This window comes from Primulina eburnea, chromosome 2 (assembly GCF_022965805.1).
Source record: "Primulina eburnea isolate SZY01 chromosome 2, ASM2296580v1, whole genome shotgun sequence".
Classification (NCBI taxonomy): Eukaryota; Viridiplantae; Streptophyta; class Magnoliopsida; order Lamiales; family Gesneriaceae; genus Primulina; species Primulina eburnea.
Genome location: NC_133102.1, coordinates 47,704,905 through 47,726,020, shown reverse-complemented (window position 1 = coordinate 47,726,020; position 21,116 = coordinate 47,704,905). Strand labels below are relative to the sequence as shown.

At 36.2% G+C, this 21,116-nt stretch overlaps 3 protein-coding genes across 4 annotated transcripts; 1 reads left to right on the top strand and 2 right to left on the bottom strand.

The window, feature by feature from the left end:
• Positions 1-379: 379 nt before the first annotated feature.
• LOC140824404 (uncharacterized) lies at positions 380-4,261 on the bottom strand. The gene is given in 12 exon segments (XM_073185994.1): positions 380-565; positions 658-728; positions 1,098-1,113; positions 1,115-1,161; positions 1,253-1,311; positions 2,426-2,549; positions 3,018-3,113; positions 3,253-3,332; positions 3,505-3,654; positions 3,657-3,697; positions 3,905-4,134; positions 4,220-4,261. Coding segments are annotated over 12 exon segments (1,086 nt in total). The 3' UTR covers positions 380-435.
• A 1,879-nt stretch (positions 4,262-6,140) lies between these two features.
• LOC140823946 (uncharacterized) lies at positions 6,141-14,548 on the top strand. The gene is given in 15 exon segments (XM_073185550.1): positions 6,141-6,246; positions 6,249-6,269; positions 7,010-7,117; positions 7,209-7,401; positions 7,498-7,756; positions 7,854-7,910; positions 7,989-8,036; positions 8,129-8,215; positions 8,291-8,348; positions 8,443-8,510; positions 8,591-8,686; positions 8,800-8,844; positions 11,553-12,740; positions 12,841-13,734; positions 13,865-14,548. Coding segments are annotated over 15 exon segments (3,264 nt in total). The 5' UTR covers positions 6,141-6,155; the 3' UTR covers positions 13,916-14,548.
• Positions 14,549-15,721: 1,173 nt separating this feature from the next.
• Positions 15,722-21,106, bottom strand: LOC140823944 (GDP-fucose transporter 1-like). Of its 2 annotated transcripts, XM_073185548.1 has the most exons (5): positions 20,061-21,106; positions 19,681-19,973; positions 16,947-17,345; positions 15,995-16,199; positions 15,722-15,901 (listed from the first exon to the last, which is right to left on the bottom strand). In XM_073185548.1, the coding sequence occupies exons 1-3, from the start codon at positions 20,731-20,733 to the stop codon at positions 17,283-17,285; spliced, it is 1,029 nt and encodes a 342-aa protein (XP_073041649.1). In that variant the 5' UTR covers positions 20,734-21,106; the 3' UTR covers positions 15,722-15,901; positions 15,995-16,199; positions 16,947-17,282. The 2 variants fall into 2 exon arrangements, with proteins under 2 accessions (XP_073041649.1, XP_073041648.1); XM_073185547.1 differs by having other exon boundaries at positions 19,681-21,106.
• Between the last annotated feature and the right edge of the window lie 10 nt (positions 21,107-21,116).

Genomic DNA, 21,116 nt, shown 5'->3' with positions numbered 1-21,116 from the left:
AAATAAATTTCAAAATGGATGCGAGTTTAACATTTCCATCAAAAATTCCCACCAACTAAAGAAACAAAAACGGAATTATTGTTGCACTTTTACGGGGTTCACAGTCTCTAGTACCCCACTACAAAACACATTCAAGAAAACATTGAAAGATCGGTTGGTGTACAATATCCTGAAGCGACAATAAATTAATAACTGCACCTTTCTTGCAAGAGGAGGGGTGAGCATAATTTAAAATACAGTGACATTTATCACATAAAACTACTTAATCTTTCTCCGTAAAAGTAGCTCTTCGAGAGTATGCATTGACTGTATGAATGACAAAAGTCTCTGGGGCATGGGTTGTGCCCAGTGCCTAAGCACACGCCTGTAACAACTATGAGCAAAACAGATAGAAAATGTTGATAAAATAAAGAGCAGGGGGTGAATTTCTTATGTTCAGAACACAACGTGATGCAGGTTAAGTCGTACCTTATCTGTATGGTGGTCCATGGTTATATCACATTTTTCGGTGGCCACATCCCTAATCTTAACCAACTTGTCTGCAGTTGCAATTGCAAGAATGTCCCTGGATGTATACATAATTTGAGCGATACTGATCATTAGAATTTTTTCCCAAATTCTGAACAGTTAAAAAACATCATCAGAAGCTCCGAAAACCTGTACTCCTTGTTCCAAGCAAGTCCAAGAACCGAATCAGTATGAATGCCAGCTTTATATTTAACAGATTTCTGCACATCAAGAAAGAGAGAGCATATAATAATTATAAGAAGATCAATAAACATTGAATAGTCATGTTTGATTTACTTGTACAATGTCAGATAACTAATAAGTTCTGGAGACAACTGCGAGTGTAGAACTGTTCCCATCCATAATACTCTCTTTCACATCAAATTAGCCATTTGCAAGGTACGCACTCATTTTAAAAAACGGACACAGTCGAGGGATATTGACCCAAAAATTTCTTTTACTGTAATGGTCATGGATATGAAGTAAAACCTAATAGTAATGATCTACTAGCACCCCAAGGAAAATAATCAGCAAAACATACATGTATCGAGGATTTTAAGCAGGCATTCACGTACAACTAAGATGCAAACCTTCTTTCCCTTTTTTCTTTTCAATAACACCGCCCAATGCAGCAGCTGGCCGAACTGCATCTATCTAAAAGCATCAATATGGAGAGCTCCATTAAATCTGTCCATTTAACTCAAAAATCAATGATATAAGAACTAAATGCGAAAAAACCACGTACTATGTCAAGGTCCCATATCTCAATGGCTGGTTCTATAGATCCAACAGCAATTAAGTTGCCTATCAAGAAGCATCAATTGATGAAAACAAAGAACAATATAGAATCAAGTAATGTTCAAGTCCAAAGCGAGCCAGATAAAACGATGCCACCTTTGAAGTACTTTTTCCAGCGGAAAATACATATTAACAAAATTTAAGAGAAACTAACTTGAAGAACTTTACTAAAGAAAATGATGTTAAAGATCCCTAACACAACACATCTGCATGATCAATTAGCCTATATACACACACAATATGACTGTGTGATCATTTACATATATTGCAATTTAACCACCATCATTCAGTACATACTCTATGCTCACCACAAATACCATACAATAATAAAATCATCGAATGAGAGACAGTGATCTATGCTTCACAGTCTATACACATTTCACAAATAATAAAAAAGAATATCATCACTGACCGTGAACCATGTAAAATACATCTATCCTACTGCACACACAAGCTGCAGTTGACAAGTCCCAACTAAAAACTATTACTTGCTTTAGCATTTTTATTAACGGGACACCCCTAAATAATTTATATTTCCCGAAATGACAAATTTGCTCCAAACAAATACCTTGGGTGTGACAAGGTTAACTCACAAATATTTTTTTTAAGAGCAAAATATACAAACATATCCAAATATTTCATTTTTCAACCTAAACTCTCACCTGAAATTTCATGCCAAGTTAGAATGGCAAACATATGTAGGGATGCAGATAGTAATTAAAAAATCCAAATTATTCGTATAACTAAGTTTCAATTAATGTGAACTGTGATCATACACCATAGAAGAAAAACCTTGCAATTATTCCTTGAAAGAGTATCCTAAAAGGACAGTAGCAGCACCCATAGCAATAAGTTATTATCTTTGTTCGAATGTAAAAAAAAGCCCAAAGATCTTATTTGCTCTGAGAATCATACAAAATAATGACAAACTAGTAACATACGATGGAGAACTATTAGTCTCCCCATTTAACCTTCTCACAAGATTCAATTTAGAAGCAGGCAACAAAAACGAGATACAGAAAGATCGATAATTTATGAGCTCTAAAAATGAATGATAAAAGCTAAACTAGTGAGGGAAACACCGATATTAGAATTCAACATGAGAAAGCTGAATCTTTACCTTTTTCTCCACCTTTGATAGGACAATCAAGCCAGGTTGTGCCAAGTGGAAAAGCTGGGATGACAATATCGTGGTGTACATATATGTTGATATCCCCTACATTGGGATCTTCAATAATCCAAACCTGGTTTTAAATAAGAATTTCATCAGTTATTGTCAGGACACAATTAAAAAGAAGTTGAAGCATTTGTTGTTTTTATGATTTACTTCAGTCATGCGATAAAAAAAATCGCACCCAATAAAATACTTTCAACCGATAATCACGAACAAATTTCTTCAATATGCCGAATCACACCGCTCCAAAAATATAACTGTGTATCAAAGAAAACATATAAGATGGCTCCTCCCGGAGGCGAATAGTCTTTTAGAGAAAAATACAAGACTAACGTAAATAATTGTACATGAAAACGTACCTTGATTAGGGCTAGGAGCCTTTTATTTATAAGCGTAGATTCCTAGATGATATGGACTTTTGTGATATATGACAATTATATTTGTGCATAGCCATGCAATATTTTGTATATTTTGTAATATCTCTAAAATATAATTTGATGATATAATATGATTTTTACCCTATCACCAAGTCACATGCCTCAAGATGGCAGACATCATCCTCATTACGCACACAAATAATGATTGCATCCTCTGGATTTATAGTGATATACTCTTCCTCTTCGGAGTCATCATCCTAGAAGTCCAAAAAAAGGGCAAGGATAGATGTGTAAAAGCTCAAAGAACACGGGAAAAAATTAGACCACGGCAAAATTCTTTTTCAATAAAGAAGAGGGACCTTTAAAAGGAAGCCAGAGTAAGGTGAAGCAACTTACATTCTGATTCTTTAAGTAAGGGTCCATGTCATTACTTGGATAATACAAGTTCCCGAGGCCTGAACCAAATAACTCGACGCCTGTTTAAACAAATGCAGCCTCATCTCGTATCAGATAAGATTTTGACACATCCATACAAACATATGAGGCCAAATCAGCAGACCATCATCGGGATTTAAGGTGCAAACATTTTAATGATAATCAAGTCAAAGTTCGATTGTTCGGTATCGAGGGAAACCAAACAAAAGTTACCATCATCCTCTTCATCATAATTGTCCATGTCAAGTTCATTCAATGCATCAGTTAATCCATCTGTTTCCAGGTTTGAGCTGTTGGAAGCTTTGCCCAGTGCATCAGCTGCAGCTAGTGCATTGAAAACTTCATCATCTTGCTTTGATGCATAAAATCCATATTGTGATCTTCTTTGTTATTTCCATTATCATTGCTGCAACCGATAACAATCATGAAAAAAAACATACAAATAATATGGCAGAAAATCTAGAAAAGCCCTTATCCATATCACCAAATTGAAAAAATGTGAAAAAGAAGAAAGAAAATACGATTGTATCAGCTCTACCAATTTGGTTTCAACTTTGAGGATACCATTCAATGGAAAAATCACCAGTTATAGGATGAAAACAACAAATCCTACCGTATCTTAAAGGTATCACTCTTCAAGATCTCTTCAATTTCTTGTTTTGAAGGAGAATCAGCTAAAGCAAGGACTGACTTTGAGGCCCCTTTTGGAACCCAAGAAATTGCTGCTATAATTCTGGTTAATAGAACCTGACAGCTAACAACTTTAACAAATGGGAAGACAAAAATGAATAATAGCAAACCTGTAAAGGCTCTCTTTTGTACTTTTTGTTCCTCATAAACCACCTAAATGCAAAGATTTCTGCATAATTTTTCATCTCTTAGTACCCATCAACTTCCTATCGAACACAGAAATTTATTCGTAAAGCACTGTGTTCTTTAATTGTCCACGAATCCGAATAATTGAGGCCATGATACTATGAAGAATTATACTATGTTATACTAAATAAATTCACCAAAGCTCAAGTTCAAATTCGACTAGATGAAATTTTTAGGCTTGAGCGGTTTCATAGTTTGAAACAAGCCAAACAAGCTCCAAAATCGTATAATAGTTGAAAAAAATGGTAAGTCTTAAGAAACGAGAAACCAAACAAAAAATCCGAATTTTATCGCAATCTCTAGGTAAAGCATGAAAATCTTAATTTTACTGTACCCAACAAGAGATGAACGTGAATATGAGGGGATGAAAATTGAGAAAAAAAATGACGACAAGGCTCGATTTACCGTCCACAGGAGAGGGCAGCAATGGTAGAGGAAGAAATGGTGGTGTCTCTAATACAGGTTCTAAAACAAGCAAAGGGGGGGAATGCATGAATATGTATCAAGTTCTAAAAAATACAAAGGTGTCAAAATTATAATTACTAATAATGTTCTATGATCATATCACATAGAAAACTCTAAACATTGTCTAACTCTGTTGGAGTCTGCTTCGATCTCATTTTCTTTATATAACTCATATTTTGTGCCATTCGAAACAATCCCAATTTCTACTGGGAGAAAAATGAATGAAACCAGAATCTTGTGACTCGTGAGGAGAGAATTTCATATTGTTTAAAGTCAAAATTTGCAAATATTAAGTATCGTAATGTTCATGGTGAAACTAAAAACCTTGCGCTTTCCTTAGCATTAGGCACGTTTAATACAGTCAACCACAGGTTTGATTGCATTTTCAGGCTTTTGGCCAACTCATTGCATGTTATAAAGCTTCACACTTAAATTTCGTTACGTCCTCGCTTTTTATAACACTGCTTTAATATGTGGAATCTACATGTATACGAAAAAGCATAAAATGCAAATGCATGACTTATTTGACTGGAGCAATGTGAAGTCGGTATTCAAATTTTTGAGGACAGGAAAATGACCTCTAGATTTGAGGTTCGTGTATGGCGTGATGGAAGATGGATATGTAAAACTATTCAAGAAAGGGTAAGATGAGTAATAAATTCTTGATATCTGAGGGTATTAGAATAAGGGATTGAATGATTCATTATAAAGAGAATTGCTAGGAAGAGGAGGTGAGAGGACAAATACATAAGTTAGATATCTTAAAAAGTCAAGAATTCTTAATTTAATATCTTCTTTCGAAGGTTTCTCATCGTTGTTTTAATGATGTTGCTCGATAGTAAACTCTGAGATTTGTTCCAAAATTTCTCGATGTTGGTAAAACTGATATTGTTGGAGGTTCTGACATGACATGTCTTATGATATTGCACGATAATAAACACTGAATTTACATCTTTGAGTGATAAATACATTCTATCCTTATGTGACATGTCTGTCTTTTTAGAAAGATATAGCTTTAGATTTTTGTACAAGAAATATGCTGACAAGATACTTCATAAAGTAGAATAACAACTCTGAATTTCCTTGTTGGTGGTTCTGATTATTTTTGTTGGTTGAATCTTTTAAGATGGATGGGAAAATCGTTGGGTCAAATCTGCAGCATTATGTTTGGATCAGGCATATGTGGCTACACTACATGTTTAATAAGGTTTGTTCGTCCACTGTAATCTGTAGTCATACTGACATTGATGTTCATTACTAGATTCCGAAACTAAAAAAATAAAATAAAAATTCACAACCACCTTAAGAAGATTGAGATGATGAGAAACCAGAGGCGAATTAATCTCTCAAGTTTGTTGAATTCATATTAGTTTTATCTACCGTGTAACTCCCAATATGTGATTGCCACGTTTCGCCAGCGACGTGTCAATATTTTATTCGTTGGAGCACCTCATTCTCGATTACAACTATATGTGTGTGTATATAAAGATGAGATGTCTCATTTCTCTGTCACTCTTTCAGCAATGGCAACTGCACAAACAAGACTCCTAAACCCTAATGTTCTATCTCTATCCATTGCTTTCTCTCTTATCCTGGCCACCTCTTCGGCTAAAGTATTTTCGAAGAGCGTTTCCACGGTATCAGTTTCCTGTATAATTCATTGGATTTGGTTACCTTTTTGTTATTTTGACGCAACAATGTGAATTTCATTCTATGACATGGACTAGATCTGCGATGATTTATTCCTCGGATTGCTCCACACTTCGTTTGATTTAGCTGTGAGATGAAATATTTGGATTGTGTACTTGCCCGTATATGTTTAGGCTTACTGTCAGATAGTGGGGTATTTGGGCGGTCTAATTTATATAATCCGTTTAAACAGGCCTAGAACTATTTGCAAGATGTTTGCTTCTGTCAATCGGGGTAGATCAGTTGTAAACTAGGTTGGTTAAGTGAAGGTAAATTTAGGTCCTACTTGTCAAAGAATCCTTGGTTTATGTACACAACAAAATGAACCTCGTCTTCTACTCGTTACAGAACAGTAGCAAAATACTATATTTCCCGTTGATACAGAAGATTTCTAGCTTTTTAAGAGAATTCTTCGAGAGAGTAATTATTTTCTGGATGAGGATTGATCTGGATGTGTGAGAACAAATTACCACACAAGCTTGTTGAGTACTTCAGATCTTCGAGCTATCCCACCACTGCTAGCAAGTTTCAATTCAATATTTAGTTCCCTCGTATCCGAAAAAAAGATTTCAACTTTTTTCCTAGATAAGAAAAAGACAAAAGTTTGTTATTTCTTTTATGAAATGAAGCAACCACTTTGTATGTTCGTTGTTATGGTTTCTGATTGTCGTTTGGCTGAATGTTTAAGATGGATGGGAAAATCGGTGGGTCAAATCTGATTGGAAGAAAGATGAGAGTATGGCTGGAGAGTGGAATTACACCTCTGGCAAATGGAATGGAGATCCGAATGATAAAGGTAGTAATATCGTTTTGTGTGTGTGCTAACTGTATATACTGTGTAGCCTTGTATGTTTAAAAGAGGTTCTTGTACAAATATGTTTCTCCAGGTATCCAAACCAGTGAAGATTACAGGTTTTATGCCATCTCTGCAGAGTTTCCTGAACTCAGCAACAAGGATAAGACCTTAGTTTTCCAGTTCTCTGTCAAGCATGAACAGAAGCTTGACTGTGGTGGTGGATACATGAAATTGCTCAGTGGTGAAGTAGATCAAAAGAAATTTGGTGGTGATACCCCTTACAGGTTATGAGTCATGCAATATTTGTTAGTGAAATATTATTTTCACCAAGTTTCTTTGACCATTATCACTGATTGGTTGTACTTTGTGGTTGACTGCAGCATTATGTTTGGACCAGACATCTGTGGCTACAGTACAAAGAAAGTCCACACAATTCTTACCTATGATGGTACGAACCACTTGATCAAGAAGGATGTAGCCTGCGAGACCGACCAACTGACTCATGTCTATACCTTCATCCTCCGACATGATGCTACTTACAGCATTCTCATTGATAATGTTGAGAAGCAATCTGGTAGCTTGTATTCGGACTGGGATCTTCTCCCTCCAAAGAAAATCAAGGATCCTGATGCCAAGAAGGTGTGTGGTTCACTTCAGCAGGACATCATTTTTTACCAGCCTTAAATGCTCTTGTACTTTAGATTCTGATGCTGTTCTTTCTATATCTTGATGATAGCCTGAAGATTGGGATGACAAAGAATACATTCCTGATCCTGAAGACAAGAAGCCAGAGGTAAATTAATGTCCTAAGTTATTTATGAGTTCTCTGTATTTCATGGCATCACGGACATTGATTTTTTTATTTCCACAGGGTTATGATGACATTCCGAAGGAGATTCCGGATTCTGATGCCAAAAAGGTTATTGAATCAAATTCTGCATTTTTTTCTTGTACACGAATGTATCAGAGCCTAGTAGCTAATGGCTTGTGTAAACTGCTTCGCTTTTGCAGCCTGAGGATTGGGATGATGAGGAGGATGGAGAGTGGACTGCACCAACGATTCCCAACCCTGAGTACAAGGGCCCATGGGAAGCAAAGGTGTGTTGGATCATATTTCAGTTTGTTCGGTTTTGATATTAAGTGGATGCTAATTACCCATTTCTGCATCGCCAGAAAATTAAGAATCCCAACTACAGTGGCAAATGGAAGGCACCATTGATTGATAACCCAGGTGATTTGCTGTTTTTTCAGCATTTGGGCCAGGTGCATATTACTGTTCCCCAAAGTGTCGAAGTTGTTTAATTTCAATCTTGGTGTGGTTGCAGACTTCAAAGATGACCCAAATCTCTATGTTTTCCCGAATTTGAAGTACGTAGGCATTGAATTGTGGCAGGTACAGGAATCTTAAATGTTTCTTTCTAATTCCGGTTGACTATATTTACTTGTTTTGATTGGGTACATAAAATGTTACAGGTGAAATCTGGAACTTTGTTTGACAATGTCTTGGTGTCTGATGACCCTGAGTATGCTAAGAAGCTAGCTGAAGAAACATGGGGCAAACAAAAGGATGTATGTTTATTTGTTTTTGTGTACTCGCTTCTATTTTCTTACATCAACATCCCCACTTTAGATAGACAAAATGTTGTCTGTTTGCTGATGCGTGACTGGTGTTGATATTGCAGGCAGAAAAGGCTGCTTTTGACGAGGCAGAAAAGAAGAAAGAAGAGGTAAGAACAACACGTATTTGGTAGTGTCCTTTCACCATGCCTAAATGTTTTTTGACTTTTACTGTGTATTTTTATCTGGAATAAGACTATGATTCTGACTTCTGATTCACTTCAATTTTTATTTTCTGGGTATTTTTATTCAGGAGTCAAAGAATGATGTCATCGATTCCGATGTGAGCGACAAATTATTTCTTTTTTTAATAATATCATTAGGTGTCCCAGATCCCTCACCTGTTATACCCTTTGATTTACAGGCTGAGGATGGAGACGAGGATTCTGATGCAGACTCAGAAGCCCATGAAGCTGACGATGAATTGAAACCGGATTCTAAGGAACACAATGACCCTGCAGCTGATGTGGACGACGATGTACATGTAAGGGTTTTACTTTGTAGTATTTTTGTGACAGTTAGATGTATAGAAATGTGTGAAATAATGGGGTCATTTTTATGTGCAGGACGAATTGTAGGAAGCTTGGTGGCCAGTGAGAGATTTTCTTGGCCAGAGGCCATCTACAAATTTTCAATGCTCCAGATGTCGAATATTTTTTTAGCTCTGTTTGAGGCCGGTCACATCACCACATCAATTTGAACTCGTGTTTTTTACTTTAGGCTTTGACAGACAGTGAGAGAACCTGATTTTAACAACCGTTTTGCTTAATTCATGGCCCATTCTACTTGACGAGACGAGACATCCTGAATTATATCATATATCGATTTTGAATTATTATAGGAAATACTATCTCGTATTATTCTAATATTATATAATTTACCCTATGTATTTATTCTAAAGATTTGAAGAAGAATATGTTGTATGAAAAATATGGTTACATGATGAATTAATGTTTTTTTTCTTCGTTTGAATGCAATTAAATTAATTCTGGCATGTCAAGTTAATCCTCTATAACAGTAACGAGATTCTGTCAAAACAAGAAAAAAAATTCCAAAACATCAGAGGCGGTCTCGATATTCTAAGAAAACTATTCTAAAAATATCTAAGAAAACTTTTGCACGATTACAAGTGAATTTTTTTTTTTTAAGTACGTCGATATGATTTTTGTAAAAAATTTATGGAAATATTTTAAAAAAATTGTTCTTCGAATATGATAGCTAAAAAATAACTTAGAGATAAATTTTGATGTATTTAAATTTTTTTAAAAAAAAACATGGGTCAAACAAGTAATAAACTGAAAATAAGAAAAATAGAATGATTAATAGATTTTTATAGAATAGTTGTACAAAAACATCTTTTCCTTAATAATTTTTAACTATTAAAATATTTTTGTATACTAGTTGTTGAAACACGTATTTATTTTAAAACTTCTTAAACTTTTTTTGTAAACAATACTTTTATGGAAATGTTTTAGACGTGCTTTTCCGATCAAATTTCACATATTTTTAAAAGTAATTTTTTTGTAAAACGTTCTCACACGTATATTTTTGTGAAATAGATCAACTCGATCTATATTTAAAATAAAAAATAACGTAAAATGTAACTGATTTTAATAAATCGAGTCAAGTTGAAGATCCGATTTACGAGAGTTATTGTGCTTAAAGGCATGTAATTAAAATTTAAAGCAGTAAATAGAGCTTCTTCTTTGTTTTTTCCTTTTAAAATGAGAAATAGAATACGTTATGTTATTTAATTATTATTTATATAAATATATAAAGAGAGAGATGCTGCAAACTCCTCAACCGTTTCTCTTCCTCTCAGTAGGATTGTAAATTTCCCCAATTTTTGTTTCCTAATTTGCTATTAATCTGGGTATGGAATTCCCACTCCTCTCTTCTTCTGTGGATGATACAGCAGCTTGATTATTTGGGCTCTACGGTATTTTGTCTATCCCTGGAATTGATATTGATTTTTTGAATTCCGGATTAGAATTTGTGTTCTGCTAGCTGAATTGTTTTGTCGATGATTTCTTGGATGGTTGAATGTTCATATTGTTTTGATTGGGATATGGTTTTTGACCAGACGATGAAATTGTTCTTTTTCGATCTGGGGTTGGTTTGGGGATTTATTGTCTCTTGGGGGAATCTGATTGATTTTGGATATTCATTACAAAGAGGAGCTCGGAGATTAACATTTTTGGGAGCTTTTTTTTACTTATTTGGGATGTTCAATTTTCTTTCTTTTCTTATCTATGTTTTTTTTGTGTTTTATTGAGAATCTCGATCGAATGATTTCCCTGTTGAGTTTAGTAAGTGTAGATTACGAATTTTGATCATTTATTGTAGATTTGCTGTTCTTCAGCTATTGGTGCTTAATTTGTTTATCTTTTTTTTTTCTTTTTGGTGGGGATAGGGGTTTCCATGATGCAGAAATCAAAGGTAAATGTTTTTTTAGTAGTTCATTTAGGGCTTAAAGAGAAATTGGGCAAGTTTTATGAATTTGGAAAGGTCTGCGGCTGGAAAAATCTTATGAGAGAATGAAATAATACGTTGATTCCGGATGTATTTTGGATTGCCATAATGGTTTTTTATTTTATCTCAATCTACAGGTTGTTGTATACACAGTATTTAATCCTTTCTTCTGATTTTGTTGGTGCATAGCCTGATGGCTAGGGGAGGAAAATTTGGATTGAAGCGGGAGGCCAGGAACAACATTCCATTGAGTAGAAAAGGTTCGGATGAGTCCGATGAAGATTACACTGTGGGTGAAGATGAGGATTTTTATGAGTCAGAGGATGAAGATTGTTCTCTTGCTGAGGATGAATCAGATGAAAGTTTAGGAGAATTTATGGCGGAGGAAGAGGAGGAGGAGGATTCGGTTACGATAAAAAAGGTCAGGAAACCTGGAGGCGGAAAGTGTTTTCAAGGGAGAAAGAACAGTTTTGCAAAGGGAAGAAAGAAAAAGGTATTTTATAGTGAAGAAGAGGATTGTGATGATGATGATGACGACGACTTTTTTTTTGTCTCTAAGCCGAAAAGAAAACATAAGCTGTCCTTTCAAGAAGAGGAAGACGATGATATCGAAGATTTGTATCAACAGGAACCGAATGATTTTGAAGTCAAAATACCAAGAAAAGTTATTGAAAAAAAGAATGGCGGTTACACGGAGAAGCCTAGAAAGAGAACTAAAGTTTCATATCAAGAAGAAGAGGAAGAAAGCGATTATGATGATTCGTACGAAGACGATGACGAGGAATTTACACCAGATGAGATTGATGGCTTTGACGAGGAAGAGTTACCTGTCACTAAAAAGAATAAGGTTGGCAGGCTCAGGGTTTGGGAGACTCAGATTGCCAGAGGGAATAGGGGAAAGAGGAGTACTGAGGTCTTCAAGAAGACTAAAAGGAAGGAACCTATGATAAAAAAAAATTCCAGGAAAAGAAGTAGGTCTGATCATGGTGAGTCTCCGGTTAAGAATCCTGTGTCGCTGATGAAGAAAAAGCTCCCTAAACCAGTTCGAGGGAGGAGGAGAAAACCGAGTTTGGATTTTGATTCAGATTTTGTGAGTACTGGGTCAATTGATTGTGAATACACAGTCTCTGAAGAAGAGAGAGAACAAGTTAGAGAGGCTAGTGAATTCTGTGGAAGCGTGGCCACTAGCTCTAGGAGTTCAAATGCTTTGAAGATGATTAAAGAAGTAGAATTTTTGCCTTTGCAAAGAAAATGCCCAGGAAGGAAGGGCAAGGAAAAGGTGGTAGACATGAATGTCGCAGTAGGAAAGCAGGTTTGTGGGATTTGTCTATCTGAAGAAGGGAAGAGAACTGTCCGGGGAATATTAAATTGTTGCAGTCATTACTTTTGTTTTACTTGCATCATGGAGTGGTCAAAGGTAGAGTCACGATGCCCCCTCTGTAAACAAAGGTTTGCAACTGTTTGTAGAACTGCCCGAGATGATGGTGGGCAAGATTTAAGGGATTCATTTTTTCAGGTTCCTGAGAGGGATCAGGTATCAGAATGAAACCATCTTTTTTAAGTTTAGGATATTTATAATTGTTTAGCTGCCAAAATATATACTTATTTGTCCTAGTATCGATGACACTTTTCAGGTGTATCAACCATCGGAGGAAGAGCTTAGGGGCTACCTTGATCCATATGAGAATGTTCTTTGTACTGAATGCCTGCAAGGTGGGGATGATGCTCTTATGCTTCTTTGTGACATCTGTGATTCGCCTGCGCATTCTTATTGTGTTGGTCTTGGACGTGAAGTACCTGAAGGAAATTGGTATTGCGATGGCTGTAGGCCTACAGCTCTTGCTTCCTTGAATGCTCCACATTTGAATCCTACTCCTGATCTTGGAGCATGTAACAGTTTGCCTGTTATCTCATCACCTGTTGTCACTGTCCGTGAAACTTTTGATCTCAATGAATTATACGTGCCTGAAACCCCCCAGACTCAAGTAGCCATACCTTCTCCATCCCCAAGACATTCTAATGGAGATACTCAGGCTACATCACCTGGTTCTGGATCAGGTGCATTTACCTTGTTTGAAAGACGTCGAATTCAGAGACAGATCCATCAACTTCTTAATAACAGGAGTAGACAATTAGACGGAAATGGTGCTGTTTCCCCTGTGACTGCGATTAGCCTTTTTGGTTCTCAAATTACCCGTGATGGGGCATTAGCACATCAACACACGGTTACTCAATCAAGAATGGTACCACAAAACACTCATCGCCAGGGAAGGTTACCGGACAATTCCATGCCTTTGTTGTATCGTAGGGAAGTCATTTCGCCAAGAGTAAGCAGTTTGAGGGGACATGTACTTCATAATCAAGCTTCTACATCCACGAATCAAACATTTGATGGTTTGGCACATGATGAATTTGTTGGTATCAATGAAAGAATCGGTCGGGATACGTGTCATCAGCAACTTTATCCTTGCAGTGGTACATCGAACACTGGATCTGAAGCTAGCATATCACCCTTTCAATTTAGAGAGGTTCATCTCTCCCTTAGAAATATAATGTTTGCATTAATAATAATTTTAATGTTCTATAATTTCCACGTGTCTCATTTACTCTCGTTCCTGCCTCATGTTTTTTAATTACTTTGAAACTTCATGGATGCAGGCTCCAGTATCTTCAAGGACATTGCAGGGACCTCTGCGAACGCCATTTTAGCTGCACATGTTCTTGAGGACCAAAGCAGTATAACAAATGCACACACAACCCTTACCTGTTATCATGTTCATCTATTATGGACTGGTTTATCAGAAATGGGCTGTCCCAAGTTCATATTCTTTGCAGATAGCAGGGTTGATCCCGTCTCACGCGATCATCTACAAACATGTTCCAAAGCCGGATATGCGTTTCTGGACGGCTGATATATGTTAACTAAATCATTTTTAAATTTGTTTTACAGATTCAAGTCACTCATTTGCATACATGGAACAAGAGCGGAAAATTATTTAGAACAAAAATTGGAACTGAAAGTTGCTACTTTCAGATAGAACAGGAGCTTTTTCCTTTCATGTTCACGATAGAGATAGCGAGTGTTTTAGAAGATAGCGAGTGTTTTAGAAGTGAAGGGCTGCTGGTACCATTTGTTGTTGATAGATGAAAACGCGGAAGAGGCAGCCGGTTTCCATGCTATTTTATCAATATTCCTTCGTCACTTTTAAAATTTTGTTATTTTTATATACAAATGGTTCATATTTCTCCATTTTTTACTATCAGAGGAACGTTTATTATTCATGTAGATAAAATCCAAATGCACACGTCTTCATGAAATCGACTGTTAGTAATTTGATTAAATTATAGGTAAATTTGAAAACTCGTCTTTTATAAATGCAGTGAAGGAGCTGAAATTGAAGCTGCGTTGAAGACAAAATTTAATCATGGTAGAGTTCTACTTTCAGCTAAGCCCCTTTATAGCAGTTTAAAGTGCAACTACTTAAGCGATCATTACAAATCAACTTTTATGCAAAAAGTCAATCCGAGTCTCCCATGTGTTCATGTGATGCAATGTATTAGTTAGTATACACACAAATTCAAGGACGAAAAAAAGTAGCATCAATAAAAATTGACTTGGGCTTCTCTCTTCTGCCAGTTACGTCCTCCCGCGAGTGACCTATATAAAAGGTGAGTTTATGAAACACAAAATCCTGCCAAAAAGATTGACCCTAAAATTCTTGAGGAACCAGAGGTATGCCCGGAAGCATAACAAGAAGATTAACTGAGACCACGAGCGTGTAATGGTTGATGTTTGATGAAATTTCCATACTCTCCTAATCTCCTCGAAATGATGAAGAGCAAATATGGTGTTTTTGGAGAAAGAGTTTCTTTATTTAGCCAACATGATAAATAATCCAATAATCCAACAGGGGAGAAAAACTAGCATTTTGTAAGTTCTATACTTTAATTTAGAAACCATTTATAATTATCCATACATATATGATGTCTCTCACATGTCTGTCCACTGTCCCACGTAAATAAAGTAAGAGTGATAATATATCCACCAATCACAAATCAGGTTCATATCTCCATCTCATGAAATTAAGCTGCTGGCCAAATTTTAACTTTTTTTAAAAAACGAAACGCCTAGGCAACATCTAGTCGGTAGATAAATGTTCGCATACTGCTTTTTAGATCACTGAGTACAACCAACTTGGGTAGATCTCACTCCCAGCAATCGGCTCACACCGTATCGATAACGCACTAATACAACTTCAATTGGGACATAATCCAATCAACCCCGTGTAAAACTAACACAGTTTCATTCAATGCCTTGAAAGAATCTAATTTAAAATAGTCAGTATAATGATTTGAAAGAATCGGTACTACAAAAAAGCGAGTGTATAGGTGGGAATTATTCATATTTCTTGAGAATATGAGATGGGGTAAATCTGGTGGTGTTTGGTTTGTCTTCCTACTAGTCCAACTCAAATAAATCTCCACCAACAGCACCGACAATGGGGCCTTCGGTCTCCTACTTGAATGACCCCCAGATCAGGTCCGATATCGGCAATTTAAGGTCAGAAGTCAACCTTTGTAGAACTAATGCTAACAAGCGCACATCCGATAGAGCTCTATTGGCAGACCTAACCAATGGAATGTTATAGTGTTCCCTTAGGGATTGCAATGATGTCTTTGAAGGAACCTTCAATTCTGGCAGTAAAATGACATTTGACTTTAACATTTAATATGGTTGTCTATTAATTTTATGCACAAGAGAGGCAAGTGAAAAAGAAAAAAGGAAACCTTTGGACTCCATCAATGCACGAGCCAGTGGAAGAGTGTCAGCGAACAACCAATCTTTAGGAATCTTATGTGAAGATCGTCTAAACTCATTTTTCAGAAAGGAACGTCAAAAGTGCGGCCATTATGAGCTATGAACAAAACGACTCCACCAGGAATTTGATGGCTTTTTAACATACTGGAGTATGATAGGAATAGGTCCTTCATCCTACAAAACCAAGACAGAGTGAGACATAAGCCATACATTGATTAGACAAAAGCTTTACATTTCAGCGTTCTTTCGCCAGAAGCATTGTTTGGATTCAATTTTCTGGATATCGTTTTCATCTGAGGAAATTAAATTAAATATCTTGTATCATTTTTGGTTTCTCTCCCAAAATATATTTTCGTTCATTTTTGCATTTCCGAACATAATCATTAAATTTAATTCAATTTTTCATCACACCCAAAAATAACTCTCTATATAATATTCTCCCCATACATCAGAGTAAAAGATGTCTTGTTTAGAAGAAAGAACCAAACAAAACCACATTTTGTAATACAATCATTATAAACACATTTTTAAAGAATATTTTGCCGAGAATAGCGAAAATGAAAATAAACATCATCTGTGGTTGTTCAGAAAATGAGTTTGAACAAAAGTGGTAGAGACTCAATCATAAGGAGAAATTTCAGATCAGGTTAGATGCAGATTAAAACAAAAATGGTAACTATCAGTAAATTATGCATCCCGATAGAGCGACTGTCAAAATTCATTCAGCAGCATAATAATCTAGATTTGTATCCTCTATAGTGCACAACATGGTGCTGTGCACTGTAGAGCGGTTGGAAACACCAAAACACTAGATCCAAATTCAATCCTATCTATGCTTAATAGTCAATTTCTTGGCCATAAATCACACAAGGAAACACCAACGTTTTATGCAAGTATAGACGTGATCGTTTTGTAAAGTACCTGGGTACATTTGATCTCTTCACCGTGTGGGTTGATTAGAAATGCCATGAAAACGTGTATTTGTCGCTCCACGCTCTGGATTGACAAGAGTCTGAAAAGTGCTGTTTTCACCCCCTCGAAGATCTTGAAATGCTATCTCAATTACCAGATCAAACTCACTACTCAACCCCGTGGTTTCAATATCGAAACAGATAGTTCTTTAGGAAATTATAGTACTGATCTGTTTCTGATTTAATATTTTATAGTTTACAATTACTCAACTTGGTGCTGTTACTTAGGAAATTATCTCGTTTCTTTTTGCGTGTAAGTTCTCCTTGCATCCACTTGTTTCTGTATTTATGGTTCATCCGGTCCATCTTTGCCCTCTTTCAAGCTCATATTTATCTGCGCAAAGAAAGCCTGCCCACCAAGAATTAGCTAAAATTTGAATCTTGCATCGGGACAGTTGCAACAGAGAGAAACACAATGCAACTGTTCTCATCCAACAGTGAAAGAATTAAAATGGTAAATAAATAAAATGGATTAGCCTGCAGAGGGCAGCACAATGAACATATCACAAGTGTGACTTTCTGCTTTCCTATAAGTGCTCAAACCATTTAATCTTAATGAGATACTTATTCATATTGGAAACTGATCTAACATGAACTGCAAATTTACAACACAAATTAGAACCTTTTGCAGTGGAAAAGATGGTGCTTTCTGAGGGCATCCGATTAATTGAGCAAACTTCAAGATGGATGTTGAATAGAAGTCAAAAAACTTCATGTTCAGATAAAAGAAATTCCAGAAAAGATGGGCATAAAATGTCAGACAAACATATACTGCATATGATACATAAAACAGAGCATCAATTGATGTCCAATCCTATACTATAAGTCTGAATCTCGGAATGCTTTTGTCATATTTTAAATAGCTTATACTGAATTAGCTGTAAAAAATTTAAATAATAAAATGTACTAATTAGAAAAAAAATAATCAGCCAAAACAAGATATTGCCAATCCTATCCAACTCAGGGCAGTCAAATTTCCAGCAACAAACCACAATTTCAGTTTCATCAAAATCTGAAAACATGTATCTATAGTGAAATAAATTTTATTAGCAAGCATTGGAGAAAAAATAAAATAAAAATAAATCAATAAACATGATCAATTTTTTGACAAGATCATGAATTACGGGTACAACCATATGATTGTGATGAGTAACATCATATCACAATGGATAAATGAGATATAATATAATCGAATTATCTTGTTGAGCGAAAATCAATTTATCATATTTACAAGTCCTAGCCCTTTAGTGCTGATAAGAAACTGTTCTACATATTATATGAATGAATAAATAACTATGCACTACATGCAATGCCAGTGTGCTAGGGGCTGGTATAATTAAGTTGATCATGCCAATTATAACAGTACGAAGAGACAATTCTCAATTGAAACCCAACCCTTCACATTTTAATACATAACCTAAGCATAACAATTCCAGGACCTGAGCTCCACCAACAACTATGCATTTGCGATGGGACCCATAATCGATGTTAGATTATTAGACATATATTTTCAATGTTTTGTACTGATTTTCATCCGTGAAAAGACATGTGAGCCCAGATAGTGTGAAAAAAATTATGCGTGGAACAGAGAGTGCATAATCATTTTCCAACATATTATAGAAAATTATGGCAGTTGATTAGATAATATATATAAACCAACATAAACTAGCAATAGGATTTAAAGACTTATGTCATTTTCATCAGGCACGATTTTTTTTTAATTTATCGCTACAAATAGTTGAGTTACTATTTCTCGGCATAAAGATGCATCATGTAAGCGGGTCATTTTCCACTTATGTTCTTCTAGAGTGACAAAATTACCATAAAAAAGAACTCGAGAAAGGATGCTATGCTTGTGGAAAACAGAGAAAATATAAACATGGTTCCGTCTCTCTTTATGATATTCAACAGTTATGAATTGACATCAGGAATTATTAATATTACAAATCACAATACAAGCCTCAAGGATAAACTGTTTCAATCTCTCTCTTCAACTGGGGAATTCAGGAAGGAAAGATCGAAACACATTATCATTTAATTACTTTTGTGTTGACGGGGTATGATTACCACATTTGAGACAATTTAAAGCTTAACTACAGCCCCTGTTTTGCTAACCAGAGTCAGCAAGGCAAAACAGATCGAAACATCCCCAAGGTTGTTCATAATATCAACCTTATTCTGTGTTGCACTCAAATCTTTTAACATTACTGATTACATGATACCATGTTCCAATAGGAGGAACAAACCCATTAGCTTGCCAAGAATCAACCATAAAGAACATTGTGCTCAAGTTCTCAAAATACATGCGAAAACATCTGGAAATGGTTGACCAAAACCACAGTTATTGTTTACTTATAGCAATAAAGAAACAGAATATCAGATTTGATAACGAAGGGCAACCCAAAATGCATAATAGAAAAATGTGTACAGATCTAAATCCTCAATTCACACGACATACAATATGTTTTTCACACAAGTTAAAAACCAAACTTGAACCATCAAGCATAAAGCAAATAAGCAAGCTATATTGAAAATTCCATGTATAGTTTTAAAATATCGGACTAGTGAGCCATGAACACTAAAATACAAAATATATGCTGAGAACAGAGTTATATTATCAAGTCACGACCGTATGCCTCAAAATTCACATAAGCAGCCTCAGCTTATGGAAGTAAAGTTCATACACCAGAAATTTTATCAGAAATGCCTTTTTCATCATCCTCATCTGAATAACCATCGGCACTGTTGTTCTGGTCAATTTGGTTGGATAGTCCAGACTCTAGCTGCTTGGAAGAATTTCCAGCTCCTCCGGTGACTGATTGCTGATAGAGAATCCCTCCAGCAAGAGTCAAGAGCAAGCACACCAAACCAATTGGGGTAGCGTGCTTATCCCAAATCAACACATTAATGGCAACCGTCAAAAACTTGTTCACCACACCGGTAACTGTGAATGCAGTAGCTGAGATAGCCTTTCTAGCTGCAAAGCCAAAGAAACTAATAAGCAACCCAAACACACAAGACAAGGAGACAGCAAAAAAGGCAACCGGATTGAACAAATCCCCACCACTCGACCTTCCTATAGCCATAAGCACATCAACATACTCTCCGGTCACAATCCAAAAGACAGGTGCCATCATCAGGGACAACAAATTATTGTAAAACACAAATCCCCATGTATTCAAACCAAGATTCGTCACCATGTGCTTGATGTAAACCATTTCAGTGGTAATGGTCACTAGATATGCTAATGCCCAAGAATAGGCCGTTAATGTGAACCCGTTATCCGTTGCTACATACCCAACCGCAGCGCCCAATATGATCACCAAGGATAAAAACGTTAACTTGGAGGGACACGGCTGTCTCCTAAACACAGTATCTGCAATTGCCACCAAAAGGGGAGTGAGAGATCTAAAGACTATGAATGTATCCACATTGGCGTGGCGAAGGAGATTCGTGTTAGTGAATATAGCCAAGTAAAACACGAATGCCGCAGGAAAGAACTTCTTAGCAGTCTCCAGCACGAATGGATCGTGTGCCAAGAACCCTAATTTCCCCAATATCCAGACCCCAAGAGCAGATGTGAGGTACTGCAAAGCAGTGAGTAGTCCCGGGTAATTAAACTTGGCGACCGCAAACTTGTTGATAACAGCAAGTAAGCTAGAGCAGAGAGCATAGCCTATGACAAGACTGCTGGTAGCGTAGTATGGCTTAGATGCCTCCAATCTAATAGAAGCCATTATGGTTTCTGAATCTGATACGCGCAACACTAGAATCTGAGCTGGATTTGGGTAAATTGCGACCGTAATAGAGAAATCAAAGGCGGAAACCCATAATCATCGCTCAATGAGAAATCAACCTTGAATAATAATGAGAAATCGCGATGAAAATAGAGAGTAAAGCTACGAAAGTTAGGTGAGATCAGATAATGGAGCTGTTACACTGACAACATGATGAGAGTGTAAATGAACTGTGGATCGACACAAGGTACAGCTGACATTGACGGAGAGGGAAGGAGATTGTCAGATTCTAATGGTGGGAGGAGTTCGGATCTCATATATGAATTGGTGAACTCCGTACGTACGTTATTAAAATTAGGCTTTTGATCTTCTCACCAGATTGA

What these genes read in the sequence shown, in the direction of transcription:
- LOC140823944 (XM_073185547.1), bottom strand. Translation starts at nt 20,733, where the DNA reads ATGGCTTCTATTAGATTGGAGGCATCTAAGCCATACTACGCTACCAGC. An exon ending in TTTCTGATAAAATTTCTGGT is followed by an intron (nt 17,346 to 19,680) that starts GTATGAACTTTA and finishes CTTGGTGGGCAG; the next exon opens with GCTTTCTTTGCGCAGATAAA.